At 39.5% G+C, this 13,657-nt stretch overlaps 1 protein-coding gene across 2 annotated transcripts in view; it reads left to right on the forward strand.

The window, feature by feature from the left end:
• MAP3K7CL (MAP3K7 C-terminal like) overlaps positions 1 to 10,662 on the forward strand; it is a 30,528-nt gene extending 19,866 nt beyond the window's left edge. For both annotated transcript variants that reach the window (XM_027744190.2, XM_039379653.1), the window contains one exon: positions 8,915 to 10,662. In XM_027744190.2, the coding sequence (XP_027599991.1) occupies positions 8,915 to 9,095 (181 nt within the window). In that variant the 3' untranslated portion in view covers positions 9,096 to 10,662. The remainder of the gene's footprint in view (positions 1 to 8,914) is intronic.
• Positions 10,663 to 13,657: the final 2,995 nt, after the last annotated feature.

The raw sequence follows: 13,657 nt of genomic DNA on the forward strand, positions 1-13,657 counted from the left end.
GAGATAGACTATTTACAAGAGATAGGAAAAGGGAGAATGGCTTTAAACTGACAGAGGTCAAGGTTAGGGTATTAGGTGCATGGGATATTAGGAAAAAATTCTTCCCTGTGAGGGTGATGAGGCACTGCCACAGGTTGCTCCATCCCTGGAAGTGTTCAAGATCAGGTTGGATGGGGCTCTGAACAAACTGGTTTAGTAGAAGGTGTCCCTGCCCATGGCAGGGGGGTTGTAACTGGATGATCTTTGTGGTCTCTTCCAACCCAAACGATTCTATCATTCTTTTGACTCTATGATTCTGTTCCATACCTCTGCCTGACAGTCACAGTACAAGTAGGCCATTGCTCCTTAGGATCAACTGGACCCACTAAGAGCTGTCATAGTTCTGGACCCTAACCTATGTGTGCATCCCTTAAAACCTTCACTGACAGATTCCAGGTCACATAACAGTCCAGTTCGACTGGTGCAAGTCTCCTTTTTAATGTTAGGGAATTTTTTTTTCAATTTAACGTTATACATTTTAATGACGAATGTAACAGATCCTCAGTTAGGCTTGGAGTGCTTGACAGTATTGGTGGATGTGTTTCTGTGAGTTGCACTGTTTCTGTATACATTGGCTCAATGCACATTTGCATTTTAGGTGTTTGTATGCAAAGTGCATAAGCTGGAGATGTTTTTTCTTGTCTGTGGCCTGTACTCACAGCCCTGTCATCTTTTGCATGACTATTAAATGGCAAAGTGCACTCTGTGGGTCTCGGTCCCTTTCCACAAGAAACCTGAAAAAGAAATTCAGAGAGACAAAAGAGGGTGAGTAGTGAAATCCCTACACAGCCGACCTTGAAGTTCAGCCAAGTTTGCATCCATGGGAATCTTAGAATCAAGCTGATGGGAGGGAAACTGTTGAAATCCTGTATTCTTACAAGATAGCCAAAGAACTCCCTGAATCCAAACTATTCAGGGTAAGAAAGTGAGATGTCTTTATCAGGGTTGATGGCTACAGACACAATATAGTTACAGTTGGCTTAATGTGTCAGAGCTACTTGAGGTTTCCCACTACAAATGCCCTTCCACTGTAGGATCTGTGTGGCACTCAGATTCTGACAAACTGACACAAAAGTTAAAAGAGAAGAAAAAATAGCCAGAAGAGATTAACACTACACTGTCCCTGCCTGGAAAAATACATGAAAATGCAGTGTTTGCATTTGATTCATCATTCATTGAACATGACCCATCAAATGTAATTGGTGTGTTTGGAAAGATGAGGAAAAGATAATTAATTCAAATAATTTTGCAATGATTTGTCAAATTTGGTTGTCTAATATAAGCTGCTTAATACGTATTTAGTAATCAAGCGAATTCAGTGGAAACCTATGTGTCTTTTTCTATTCTGAAAATCCAAATAGAATATAAAATATTAAATGGTCATTTAAGTACTTGACTTTAGATGTATAAACCCAAAAGGTAGCCTTAGATCATTTGGATCATTTGGATTTTAGAGTCTACTGATATAAATCCATTATTATTACTGACACATCCCTGAATCAGTTATGCCTATTTATGAGGTATGCTTGGAGCCTCTAAAAATTAGACATTTATATTATTATTATTATAATAACCATAGACATTTATGTTATTATTTTTGCACTTTCTTAAGTGAAAAAAATATCCTGTTTGAATGCAATCTTGTAATCTATGGAGTCCGTGGTACTAGCTGAATTAGAAATACTTTGCTTCCTGAGAAGGGCAGGTACATGCACAAAATTGCTTACCAGAGCTCACAACTGTCCTAATCAACTTCTGAGCCCAGATGTCAGCCTCTCTGCAGTGGTTACCCTGGATGAATTAACGGGCTTCAGGCTGGCATTTTATTTCATTTCACCAGTGGATGTCAACAGCGGAACAATGTCAGGATGCTTCCACCACTGCTACCTTTGCCGAACCTGTTCTGTGGATTCCGTGCCCCAGTAGACATATGTTGAGTGGCTGAATAAGGCAACGAATGGAATTATATTACTGTGATTCTTATGTGCCTTCCAATTACATATTTGTGGACTTGTGTTCACATGCTGTATAGCTGTGAAATGCCTAAACATCACAAATATCAGTGCAGCACCTCTCACCACTGCCCATGTTAAGAAGTGGTCCTAGAGCACTGGGATCAAAGATGTTTAATTTCCTACAGGTTGGTGCACTGGTTGCTTGATTTTGAGGTTTAACAAGCTGCAAGTGCCAACTGAAGATTTTTTTTTTTCTCCATATGTGAACTGTTTATAGCTTCTCCCTCCAGGTAGATTCTCCATTTTGTAGTATTTTGGAGAAGGTCTCATGAGACTGCCTTTCCCCACTGAAGCAACAATCCTTTCTGTAGCAGTCTGTTTTTATTAAACCTTCCAGAAACTAACTGGGACCTCTTAACTGCACCAAGTTTGGTTAAAACTGGAAGGGGGATCAGAAAGTTATTAGGACACATATACTTTTACACACACGTAAGCTTACATACCTGAGCACACTTGTAATTGCAGCATTTCAGTACCTGAAGGGAGCCTACAAGAAAGATGTAGAGAGACTATTTAAAAGGATATGTAGAGATAGGACAAGGGAGAATGGCTTTAAACTGACAGAGGATAGGTTTAGATTAGATAGTAGGAAGAAATTCTTCCCTTGTGAGGGTGTTGAGGCACTGGCACAAATTGCCCAGAAAAGCTCTGGTTGCCCCGCCACTGGAAGAGTTGAGTATTCCATTCTTAGAATGGATGCTTTGACTTTTCTAAAAAGTCTGATGAGATGGACAAGCTTGGAGCCTCAAAAGCAGTTCTCTATTCAATCAAATCTAATTCAAACTGAAAAGATGGCGTTTGCAGCTTTTTTGAAATTTGCCCCTTTTGTGGGTGTCTTTATCTTCTTCTACGTTTGAATTTGAATGTATGGAAATAAAGATCCACAGGTGCCTAATGCACCTGTTAGCTATTGTCTATTTCTCTTAAATACTATTTTGATAAAATGATTGAAGGGTAAAAGAAGTTACTCAAGAAGAAAACTAAAAAAGGAAGGAAGAAATTGAAAGAATTTAGAAGAAGACTGAGTAGATTTTTTTTTGCTAATATAATCATAGCTTTGTTTGCTCTCTTCACTCAAACTCTTCCCATTTATGCCAGCAATATGTAGTACAAGGGAAAAAATCACTGTGGAATGGGAGACATGATTGAAAATAAAGAAAAGGGTGTGGAAGCGAGAGCACACCACATTTAGGGCACAGAATGTAATTTAATTTATGTTCCAGAAACACACATGTATTTCCATAACAGATGTTTTGGGGTATCTAAGTTTGGGTGAAAGGGGTGGGATGGTTGGTTATTTTGAGCACTTGTTATATTGCTATTACTAGATAATGACCCTGGATTATGTAGTTAAATATTAGAGTTGCCATGGTTGCTAGCTGTATCTTATATTCTTAGCACTGGCTGGTTATCGCTTTTTCCTCCCCCAGACAATTCTAATATAACTCTTCAGAAAATATCATTTGATCACCACCTGGTTTAGGTTCACTCCTTTTCTTTGCCATGAATATGATTTCTTTTCTTCTTTTGCACATGTCACAGTAGACATAGAATCATAGAATCATTAGAGTTGGAAAAGACCTTTAGTATCATCAACTCCAACCATCAATCCAGCACCACCACCATGTTTGCCATTAAACTATGTCCTCAAGTGCCACATCTACATGTTTTTTTAACACCTCCAGGGATGGTGACTCCACCACTTCCCTGAACAACCCATTCCAGTGCTTGGCAACCCTTTCCAGAAAAAGTTTTTCCTAAATCTAATCTTAACTTCCCCTGGCACAATTTGAGGCCATTTCCTCTCATCCTTGTTACCTGGCAGAAGAGTCTGACCTCCCCCTGGCTACAATATCATTCCAGGTAGTTGTAGAAAGCATGAAGATCTCCTCTGAGCCTCCTTTTCTTCAGATTAAACACCCCCAGCTCCCTCAGCTGCTCCAGTTACAAGACTTGTGCTCCAGACCCGTCCCCAGCTCCATTGCCCTTCTCCGGACACCTCCAGCACTACAATGTCATTCTAGCAGTGAGTGGCCCAGAACTGAACGAATGCAGAATTTGAGGGTTGGCCTCACCAGTGCCAGGTACAGGGGGACAGTCACTGCCCTGGTCCTGCTGGCCACGCTATTGCTGATACAGGCCAGGATGCCGTTGGCCTTCTTGGCAAATGACATGCAGTGGAGATGTCTGCTTAATTTTGTGGAAGTCTTCCATATGCTTTAGCATGCTCTCATGACCATAAGACTGTTTTAAGGTTTCCAGACCAGATGGTTTCTCCAGGTACACTATTTCCAGACTGTCTTTGCAACATTGCTAAGACAAACAGTCTTCAGACTTCCAGGTACTGCAGAAAAAGATTAGCATAAACCTTAAAGGCAACCTTTTAGCTCAATAATTTTCCCATTCTAGACCTGATTTTTCATCATCATGTGTATGCAAAATATATGTTACTTGCCAAATAGTGGAAATTAAATTACAGCTTTTCTAACACAAAGAGAGACTTCCAGGTCTAGTGGAAAGTGTCACTGCCCATGGCAGGGGTGTTGGAATTAGATGATATTTAAGGTCCCTTCCAAACCAAATCATTCTCTGATTCTATGACCTTTTATGTGTTGTCATCTGGATATATTTTCATTTAAATTAAAACAGGCTGTCTCGTTGTTTTAAAAATCAATTAGTAGGCTTTAAACACACAAGGGCAGTCTTCTCAGACAGCGATTACCTTACAGGGTCTCGTGATTCCTCCTAATGTGAAAGCCATGTCAAATGTGAGAAATGAAGATGATCTTATGGGCCACCAGAACACAGACACATGTTAGCTGTGAAGAAATGTGTGGTGCCACAGATGCATGATCCTGAACACGTTGTTCACAACTGGGGAAAGACAAATCTGATTCTTTGTACTCTGGAAGCTGTTTTCCTTGTGTCCAGTCCATCTTTAAATATACTCATCTCCAGACAGATTTATCTGCTTAGTCTGTCACTTTTCTTGGTATTTATTCATTGTGAATATTAGTGTTAAGGAGCTCTGTTGTCTGCATGGTCGGTCATTAAGGCCAAGAGAAATAATTTCCCTAAGACCATGCTGTGTTTTTCTCCTGCTCTGGCAGGCTCCCTTCCCTCACAAATCCCTCCCCAGAAAAGAACACTTAGAGTGTACATTACAGATTGTCTCAAAGCTTTGAGTACCTCAGCACTAGTTTAGAAAATACCTTATCAATGCTGTTAATATTTAAACTTGGGATAGCCATTAACAGAAAACACAGATTACACAGTGCTAGACCTATTTATTAAGCATCCATAACAAAGGCTACATGGTGCAAGAGCTTATTATGGTGTTCTTTAACCTCTGGAAGCTAAGTTCAAATCCCGGATTAGATCAGAAGAAAATGTTACTGTCCTCATCCTTTTGTGAGCTTTGTAAGCTAGACCATTCATAACATTTAGCAATTCCCCAGTACTCTAATTTTAGTTCTGTGGCAGGCCTGAAACATCACCCTACCCTGTAAACAGGTGTTGATCCTGATGGGAAGGGAACAAGTAGGTTCTGCTGACTCAGAAGTGGGCAATTTTACCACAGAATCACAGAATAGGCTGAGTTGGAAGGGACCCACGAGGATCATCGAGTCCAACTCCTGGCCCTGCGCAGGACCATCCCCAAGAGTCACACCATGTGTCTGAGAGTATCATCCAAGCGTTTCTTGAACTCTATCAGGCTTGGTGCTGTGACCGCTTTCCTGGGGAGCCTCTTCCAGCACTCAGCCACCCTCCAGGTGAAGAACCTTTTTCTAATATCCAGCCTGTAGCATCTATCAGACTTCCAGCACAATCTCATGAGTAGTCAATCAATAACACATATGTACAACCATACACACAGGGAGCCACACAAGTAGCTACTTGGCAATTTACTGGAAATTAGTTATTTGGACAGCTGTTTGCCTCCAACGTACTGGGAGACAACTGGAGATACTGTCCCAAACAGGAAACACAGGAAAGATGACTGAATTGCCCTTTTCTGCCCACATAGTACTACTGGATCACAGAATCAGTGCAAGGAAACTGCTTTCTATGAGGGAAGTCCTAGAGTATGGACTACAGTAATGAGTATATTTTTTATTTTAGCACATTTATAATTTGTTTAACAGCAAAGGTAAATCCCACAGGGGAAAAAGTTATCTATGTTGCTTTAATATTACTGAAAAGCAGCATGAATGCCCTGCCTGCACAAAGTCTCATCTTATCAAATCAGGACTGACATTCATTAACAGAGTTGTCCGAGTTCTCACATTGTCTGTCTGTGCCACTCCTGGCTCCAGTTCAAATAGAGTAGTTAGTACCATTCTTTTTCAAGTACTAAAAGTCCCCACAGAAAAGATTTGTCCGCTGTGAAGATGCTGATTACTTATTAGTGTGTTCACTACATCTCCCTTTAAGAAGCTCATAAGTGTACGAAAAGTAAGGAAGAATGATTCTGAATTAATTTCTTTGGACACTTCTGTTTTAACAGTCTGTAATTTGAAAGAGCTTAATTTAATCCTTCAGTCCAGCACTGCACCAGAGAATAATTGCAAAGAAATATTGCTGACACTCTCTCTTGGTCTCCAGAAACAAAAGTCTTCCAGAGGAGACCCTTGAGAGATTGAAGTGATTAAAGACTTGTAAAACCTCATTGTCCCTAAATGCATTTTTTACTCTCTAAAATACTTCTCCATGGTCTCTGTCCCATTAATAGGAGCTATCTAGCAGAATCATCTTGGCCCCTTTGAAAATTGGTTGATCTATCATGGCCCAACCAAAGAGAAATAAATCTGTTAATGGCTTGCGGCTTCTAAAAATTTTACGACTATTTGTGACAAATATAAACAGAATTTTGCTGAGCTAAAATAGGCTCTTGATGTTTTCCCTCAAAGGCTTAATTGAACACACCTTTCACCTGGTGAAAGGAAAGAGAAAGAAGCTTTGCTGCAGCATAGCTGCTCTGCATTACCTCAACAGTATAAAACAAAGCCAACATATTTAGCTGTAGGAAGATGCCTATATACTGCCTCTTTAGGATGATTTAAAATTTCTGTAATGGCTGCTAACTCTTTTTTTTTTTCAATGGGAAGCACATTTGAGAGAAATGACTGTGTCAAGAATCTCTTCTAACTTTGTGACTCCTTGAACTTACGTAATTGTGACTGTAAACCGTGGGCAAACTCTGCTATCACTGAAAGCTGCAGTAAAGACAGAGGAAGGTCAAATTGATCCTAAAAGAAGCCCAGGCAGAAGTGTTTTTCAAAACCCATGCGCTTACACTTTTACTGCTGTAAGTGGTAGCTTTGCAGCTACAAGCAACATAAGTGATGAGCAAATACAGAAATGTTATCTTTTCATGAATACTCTGACCTGTGGGAATAGAATTCCAGATCTGTAGGAATTTCCTGTCTGAAAGTACAGGTCTAGCCTGACAAGAAGGCTCCTTTAAGGACCACAGCAAAAGCTATCCACTTTGAAGGTACTAACATCTTCCCACTGGTGATCTACAAGCATTGTTTTGATATGACTGAGAAATAAAGTCATAGGGCCATGAACCGTTAAAGATTAACTAATCTCTGAGATAGAATGATCAAAAGAACTAAGAACCCTTTAGAAGAGACTTCCTGTAGCAGGGGTGAATTTTTGACTTAAAGGGGAAAAACCCCAGAGGCCAGGCTAGCCTGCTGGATGACTTAAGTGGAGAACAATTAGTAATTCACTAACCCTGTGAGTTACTCATGCCTTCAGTGTGTTTTAAGACCTCTTTTATCTTAACTTGTGCTGAGGTAATTTCAGTTGATACTATACAGGAGACTCCAGCTCCTGGCCAGCTCTGGGAATACAGGGCACTGTGTTACTCCATCCAGAAGAAGCCACAGCTCTTATGAGGACCAGGAGGCGTCAGGTTTGCAGGTCTATCACTCTGCCTCAGTAGTAGGGCTAAGGTCGGAGCCTAAACATATTATAGAAGCAATATATGTAGTTCAGATTCATGTGCCTAGTATCTACTAGAATCATCTGTAATAGAGAAAGGAAACCAGGTGCACTTCACAGAATTTACTAATAAATCTAACTAACTGAACAAAAAATTATGCTCTCTTTCAATTATATTTGATATTGAGAGAAAAATATATTGTTATTCTTCTGGTAAAGTATTAGCACTTGATTCACCACCATGAATTACACGTTCAACATTTACTGAAGTTAGAGATCACAGAATTATACAGTTATAGGATGGTTTGGATTGCGATGGACCTTAAAGATCATCTAGTTCCAAACCACTGCCATGGGCAGGGACACTTTCCACTAGACCAGGTTGCTTCAAGCCTCATTCAACTTGGCCTTGGACACTTCCAGGGATGTCACAGCCACAGCTTCTCTGGTCAACCTGTGCAGTGCCTCACCATCCTCACATGGAAGAATTTCTTCCCAATATCCAATTTAACCCTACTCTCTTTCAGTTTAAAGCCATTCTCTTGTCCTGTCACCCCTGTGAAGAGTCCCTCTCCAGCTCTTTTGGAGCACCTTTTGGTACTGGTAGGGCCTCTAAGGTCTTCCTGAAACCTTCTGTTCTCCAGGCTGAATAACCCTAAATACAAATACTTGAAACCAGCATTTTGCAGATTTGGTCACTGAACAGCAAACCTATCAGCGATTTTGGAAGCTTCATCTTTTAATGGAAAAAAGAGGACTCTAACAAATTAATTTTCTAGGCCCTTGTTTCACACGAGCTGAGGTAATACCATGTTAACAACCTACAGTCCAGCTTTGACCTAACACATGATGACAAATTTTTGCATACTACCATTTTTAATATTTGGGGTTTTTTTCATAATCATTAGAAAGGAGCTGATTGCCAGGCTGGAACAAGTGGAAAAAGAAAGCATGGATGCTGCTCAGCTGGCTAAGGAATATGCAGAACTGACAGAGGAGAACCGAACACTGAAGCTGGCCCAGACGCAGTGCGTGGAGCAACTGGAAAAGCTCAGAATACAATATCAAAAAAGACAGGGTTCCTCATAACTCCCAACTAGCTTGTGTGAGGCAGTTCATAAATGATTGGTCCTGTGCTGGAAAGAGATTTTAAAATAAGGATCTGTTTAATATGTTATAATACTTTACTACAGATACGGAGTATGTAGAAGTCTATATTTGATTTAATGCTTGTCAGCCAGTAACTTAATATAATGGATATTTTATCCATTATATAATGGATATTTTATTTCAAGTAACATAATTGAAGTTAATCTATCCCCATTATATGTTCTAGTAGATCAGATTTCTTTTCTAAACATATTTCTTCCAATTTAAGAAGATATGGACACACTAGAAAATGGTATAAATAGTTCCTGTGTTGGAAATTTGGATCATACTAAGGCATACAGCAGGGGCAATGTTAGCATATGGAATACATGTATGTTAAATTTAGTTTGGTGAAGATTTTTTTTGAATTATTTTCCTCATGCCTGAAGTGTTTGGAAGTTATCTTAAAACAGATCTCCTCACTGGTAAAAACTGTACTTCATTATCCCATGTCAACTTTACATTGTTATATAAAATCTGAGAAATTGCACAGTAAAAATTGAAGTAATATATTTTTTTTTTCAAATGAGTGCACTGCCAGTAATAATTAGCAAGTTATGAAAATAAAAGGAAACAGTTGAGATCAAAATTTCCTTCCTTAAGTGTAAAGATTTGAGAGTCTTTTGGCTTTTGTACTTTTTGGCATGCAAGAAATGAAAAATTAATATACGAATCATAGTTTCATCATAGTTTCAACTGAGAATATGTCAGTAAAAGTGCTGTGAGGATATTTTGTTCTTATTTTCTGGTCTGTTTTGAAACATAAGTGGCTCTAAGTAGGGACAGGATGTACAAATAACTGAGAATATACAAATAATGGGGATATACAAATAACCAGGAAGTAAAATGTCAGTTTTACTTGCTCTATTTATCCCTGTATTTTCCTAGTTCAACTGGAAATTCTTTGTTATACTTCTATTTCTATTCATTATTCATTTTTTCATTAAAAGTGGATATAGAAAAGTTCTCAATATTCTCAATTGTTGTATACATCAGAACTTTAGCTTTGTTTATTATTATTAATCTATCATAAAAATGGTATTTTATGTTAATCAGAACAATTCCTGGGAACAAAGAGGACAAAAAAAAGTACACAAGTTGCCCTTTATTTTCCATGCTCACTGTCTACACGGTTCCTGCAGCACACATGTGAAAACAGGCTCTGCATTGCTCCAAGCACCTGGGACTGCAGTAGGAGAGCATGAAGAGGTTGCAGGAGAGGACAACCTTGTTTCCATTTCTCCTCCTGAGCCATCAGGGCAGTGCCAGCATCCGTGCCCATCATTGCTTGCTGCTGTACCCAGGCCAGAGCGGAGACACGATGGGAAATCACTCCTGAGGCACGCGCTTCTTGCTGGGATGCTCCACAGGCAGTGCAGCACTGTGTTTATTCCTCTTTTCTTGTTATCTGAGGATCAAATTTTCACTATATCTTGTGAAAGTTGAAGAGGAAAAAAAAAACATAGTTAATAAAACCCACTTGGAATATCAGGCAGGGAATGCTGGAAAAGCCTTATTTGAGTTTTGCACTGATGGGAAACAAAACCTGAACGGACATCAAGGCTTTGCTTTGAGCACGGAACACTGCAGAGTCTAAGATGTACTTTTTTTTGTCTGTATTTATGTGTATTAACAAAAGTGTTCTCATTTTCAAATTAATTTGTCATTTTAGTAATTTTTCCATCTAGCTTTGAAAGTACCATCCAGTCTGGTGATTTCAGTGAATTCATTGAAAACTTTAAAAAGTACATAAAATTACTTCATCAACAGACTGGCTTCGGATGCAATTGAATTAGATGGCAGACCTTTACTTACAAATAATTGTGCTTACCTTGAAATTTTCTATTTAAGTGCAGCCATTTTGCGTTAGATATCAGAATAATAACAGATTATTTGCTGGGATTAAAACCTTCTCCACAGTGAGGTGGAGAAGGAAAGCTGGGCCCCATTTGTGACATATCGCACCTTGAGAGCAGCCAAAGAGTATATTTTACCTGTAGATACTGAACAGTATGGAAGTCTTCAGGAAACATTTTTATACGTGTACAGACACCAAATTTGTGGTGTGGTCCAGCTACCAGCCTGGAAAAATATGAAATTCTTAAACCATCCCAAACTAATTGAAGTCAGAGATTTGTATTTAATCTTGACTATGGCTATTTGCAATCAGATTTTCCTCCTACTTTTAGTTATGGTGAAAGTAAAAAATAACAGCCTTGTATCAATATATTTACCAGCCAGTACAGATGCTCAAGTGTCTGAGAGCACTGACTTGGAGAAATTGTATCACAATTCAAATGAGTAAAACTGATATAGAAGTACCAAGGAAGAAAAATTAAAGTATCTCATGAAAACTATTTTTAAAAGAAAAAATAGTATGAGAAATGGGATTCAAAGACAGGACAGTAAACAAATGGAATTTTCCAAAAATATTCATAGGTAAGTCAAATTAAAATGTAGCAGAGTCAACATCAATCAGGTGTTGCAAAGCATAAACATGGCTAGAACAGCCTTCTGAAAGGTAACTGCTATATCTATCATCCACCTCTTCATTTTCTTATCAAGTTCATAAGAATGAGAAACATTTTCGTATTCAATAAATCTCCAATTTTGACATGCTGAGTTTTTTCTCTAGATACTCTGGAACTCTGCTGAATAAATAGCTGAAATTAAGCTTCTTAATAAAACACTCTTCATATTGATCTTGTATTTTCCAAGTAAACTGTATGATTTGTGTCCTGGTATTTAAGGAGAGACCTTAAATTGGTCTGCAAGTTAGGTCCATTGGAAGCATCACACTGTAAAAGCAAGTTTTATACAATTATTTCAAAGATGGTTTTACACTGTATTTCACCCAAGAATTTAGAAACCTGTTTCAGCTTTTGAGATCAACTGCCAATGAAATGTTCAATTTTATAATTTCTGACTGCAGCCTGTGGGAACCACGGTTGTATTCAGCAAAACAAGGGTGCAGTCTGAGGCTCTTGCTGTCAATTCACCAGTGGTCAGGAGGCAAGGAAAGGCATGTGAAAGGCTCAGATGGCAAAAGAAGCTGCTAAATGCAAACACCTCCACAGACTGTAACAGTCAGTTACATAAAGTGTTTTTGTTGCTATTATCCAGGTTATCCAGGTTAGCAAAAGTAACCATGCCACTGTGATGGCAAATGGGTTTGCTTCAAAACGGTTAAGAAAGAGTGAAGTAAATGGGTTTAAAATAAAAACAAGACCTGTGATTTCCATTTCATATCATTACTAACTGAATTCCTTCCATCCTAATGGGTGCTGAACAAACTCAATTTAAGTCTTCCAGTTAGCAAGGATATGACTCATGCAGTCTTGAAACAACCAGAGGCTAGGGCAATTTGACACTTGAAAGGTCTGGAAGATAAGGACATGCATAAGGTTTGGGTTCAGCGGCTTTTTTTTCAATGTTTCACTTTTCAGGATTATATTTGTTCTGGCTGATTTTGTGAATCTTTCGAAGTGTGTCACCTCCCTCCAGAGGCTTTACTGCCATCTAGGCCTTTGTGAGCATTACACATTGTTAACAGTGCGTACAAGTAGGCAAGGGTGGGACAGAGAGGTCTTCTCAGCCTTCCTTTGGGCTGGTTGGGGAGCTCTGGCTCTGTCACTTTGCTGTCTCACCTCCACGTATCCATCTCACAAACCACCTCGCAGAAATGAGCTAGTCACAGTCTTAGCCATGGAACCACTTGGTGTTTTTTCCTACATAAAATTCCTTGCTTGCTAAATGCACGAAGTAGAAGTGTCTAAAGGAACGCAGCAGATTTGTCTGGAGGAGTCTTGCCTCTCTTCTCATGAGGGGTTCTCATGAGGGTTCTCATGTGCAGTGTTGGAAGAAGAGGGCTGCAGGGAAAGGAACTTTGGTCCAGGCAGTGATGTAGCAGGAGGAGTCCTGGCCCTGTCCAGCAGGATTGTGAGGAGAGCTGACAAAACCTGGGTGCTGCCATGACTTTTCTCTTCTATTCACATACTTCCACAGTCACACATGTGCACTCACAGCACTAAGGATCTTCTCCCTCCTCGTGGAGTGTCGTGGCATGCATATGCATGGATAATACGGTGATGCACGTCCTTGGAAAAACCATGATGAAACTATTAATGGTCTTCATGACAGGCCTGGAAGGTGTGCAGCAATGAAGGACTATGACTATTACTGAATAAGCACCAAAAAGCTGGGCCCTGTTTTCCATCCTAATAGACTTCTCTAGGACAGGACAGACACTGACTGCATGACTGCACCACAATGCGCATTAAGTAGAGAGGGAAGGTAGCAGACAAAGTTGGAGGGGCAGTCTCAACCTTACCATTTCCTTCACTGAGTGCCTTGGTTTTGTAATGTTAAACTGGGAGTTATCAAGATGGTCCTTCAGGTGTGCACCAAAACTGCATGGCTGATGCTTTAAATTCAAAGTAGATTGTAAGAATGAAACAAATCTACCTTGCTTTGGACAGTGCCAGTCACCTCTAGGTTCTAGT

Source organism: Pipra filicauda, unplaced genomic scaffold, assembly GCF_003945595.2.
Source record: "Pipra filicauda isolate LSUMZ 115617 unplaced genomic scaffold, ASM394559v2 scaffold171_size1565689_pilon, whole genome shotgun sequence".
In the NCBI taxonomy this organism is placed as follows: domain Eukaryota; kingdom Metazoa; phylum Chordata; class Aves; order Passeriformes; family Pipridae; genus Pipra; species Pipra filicauda.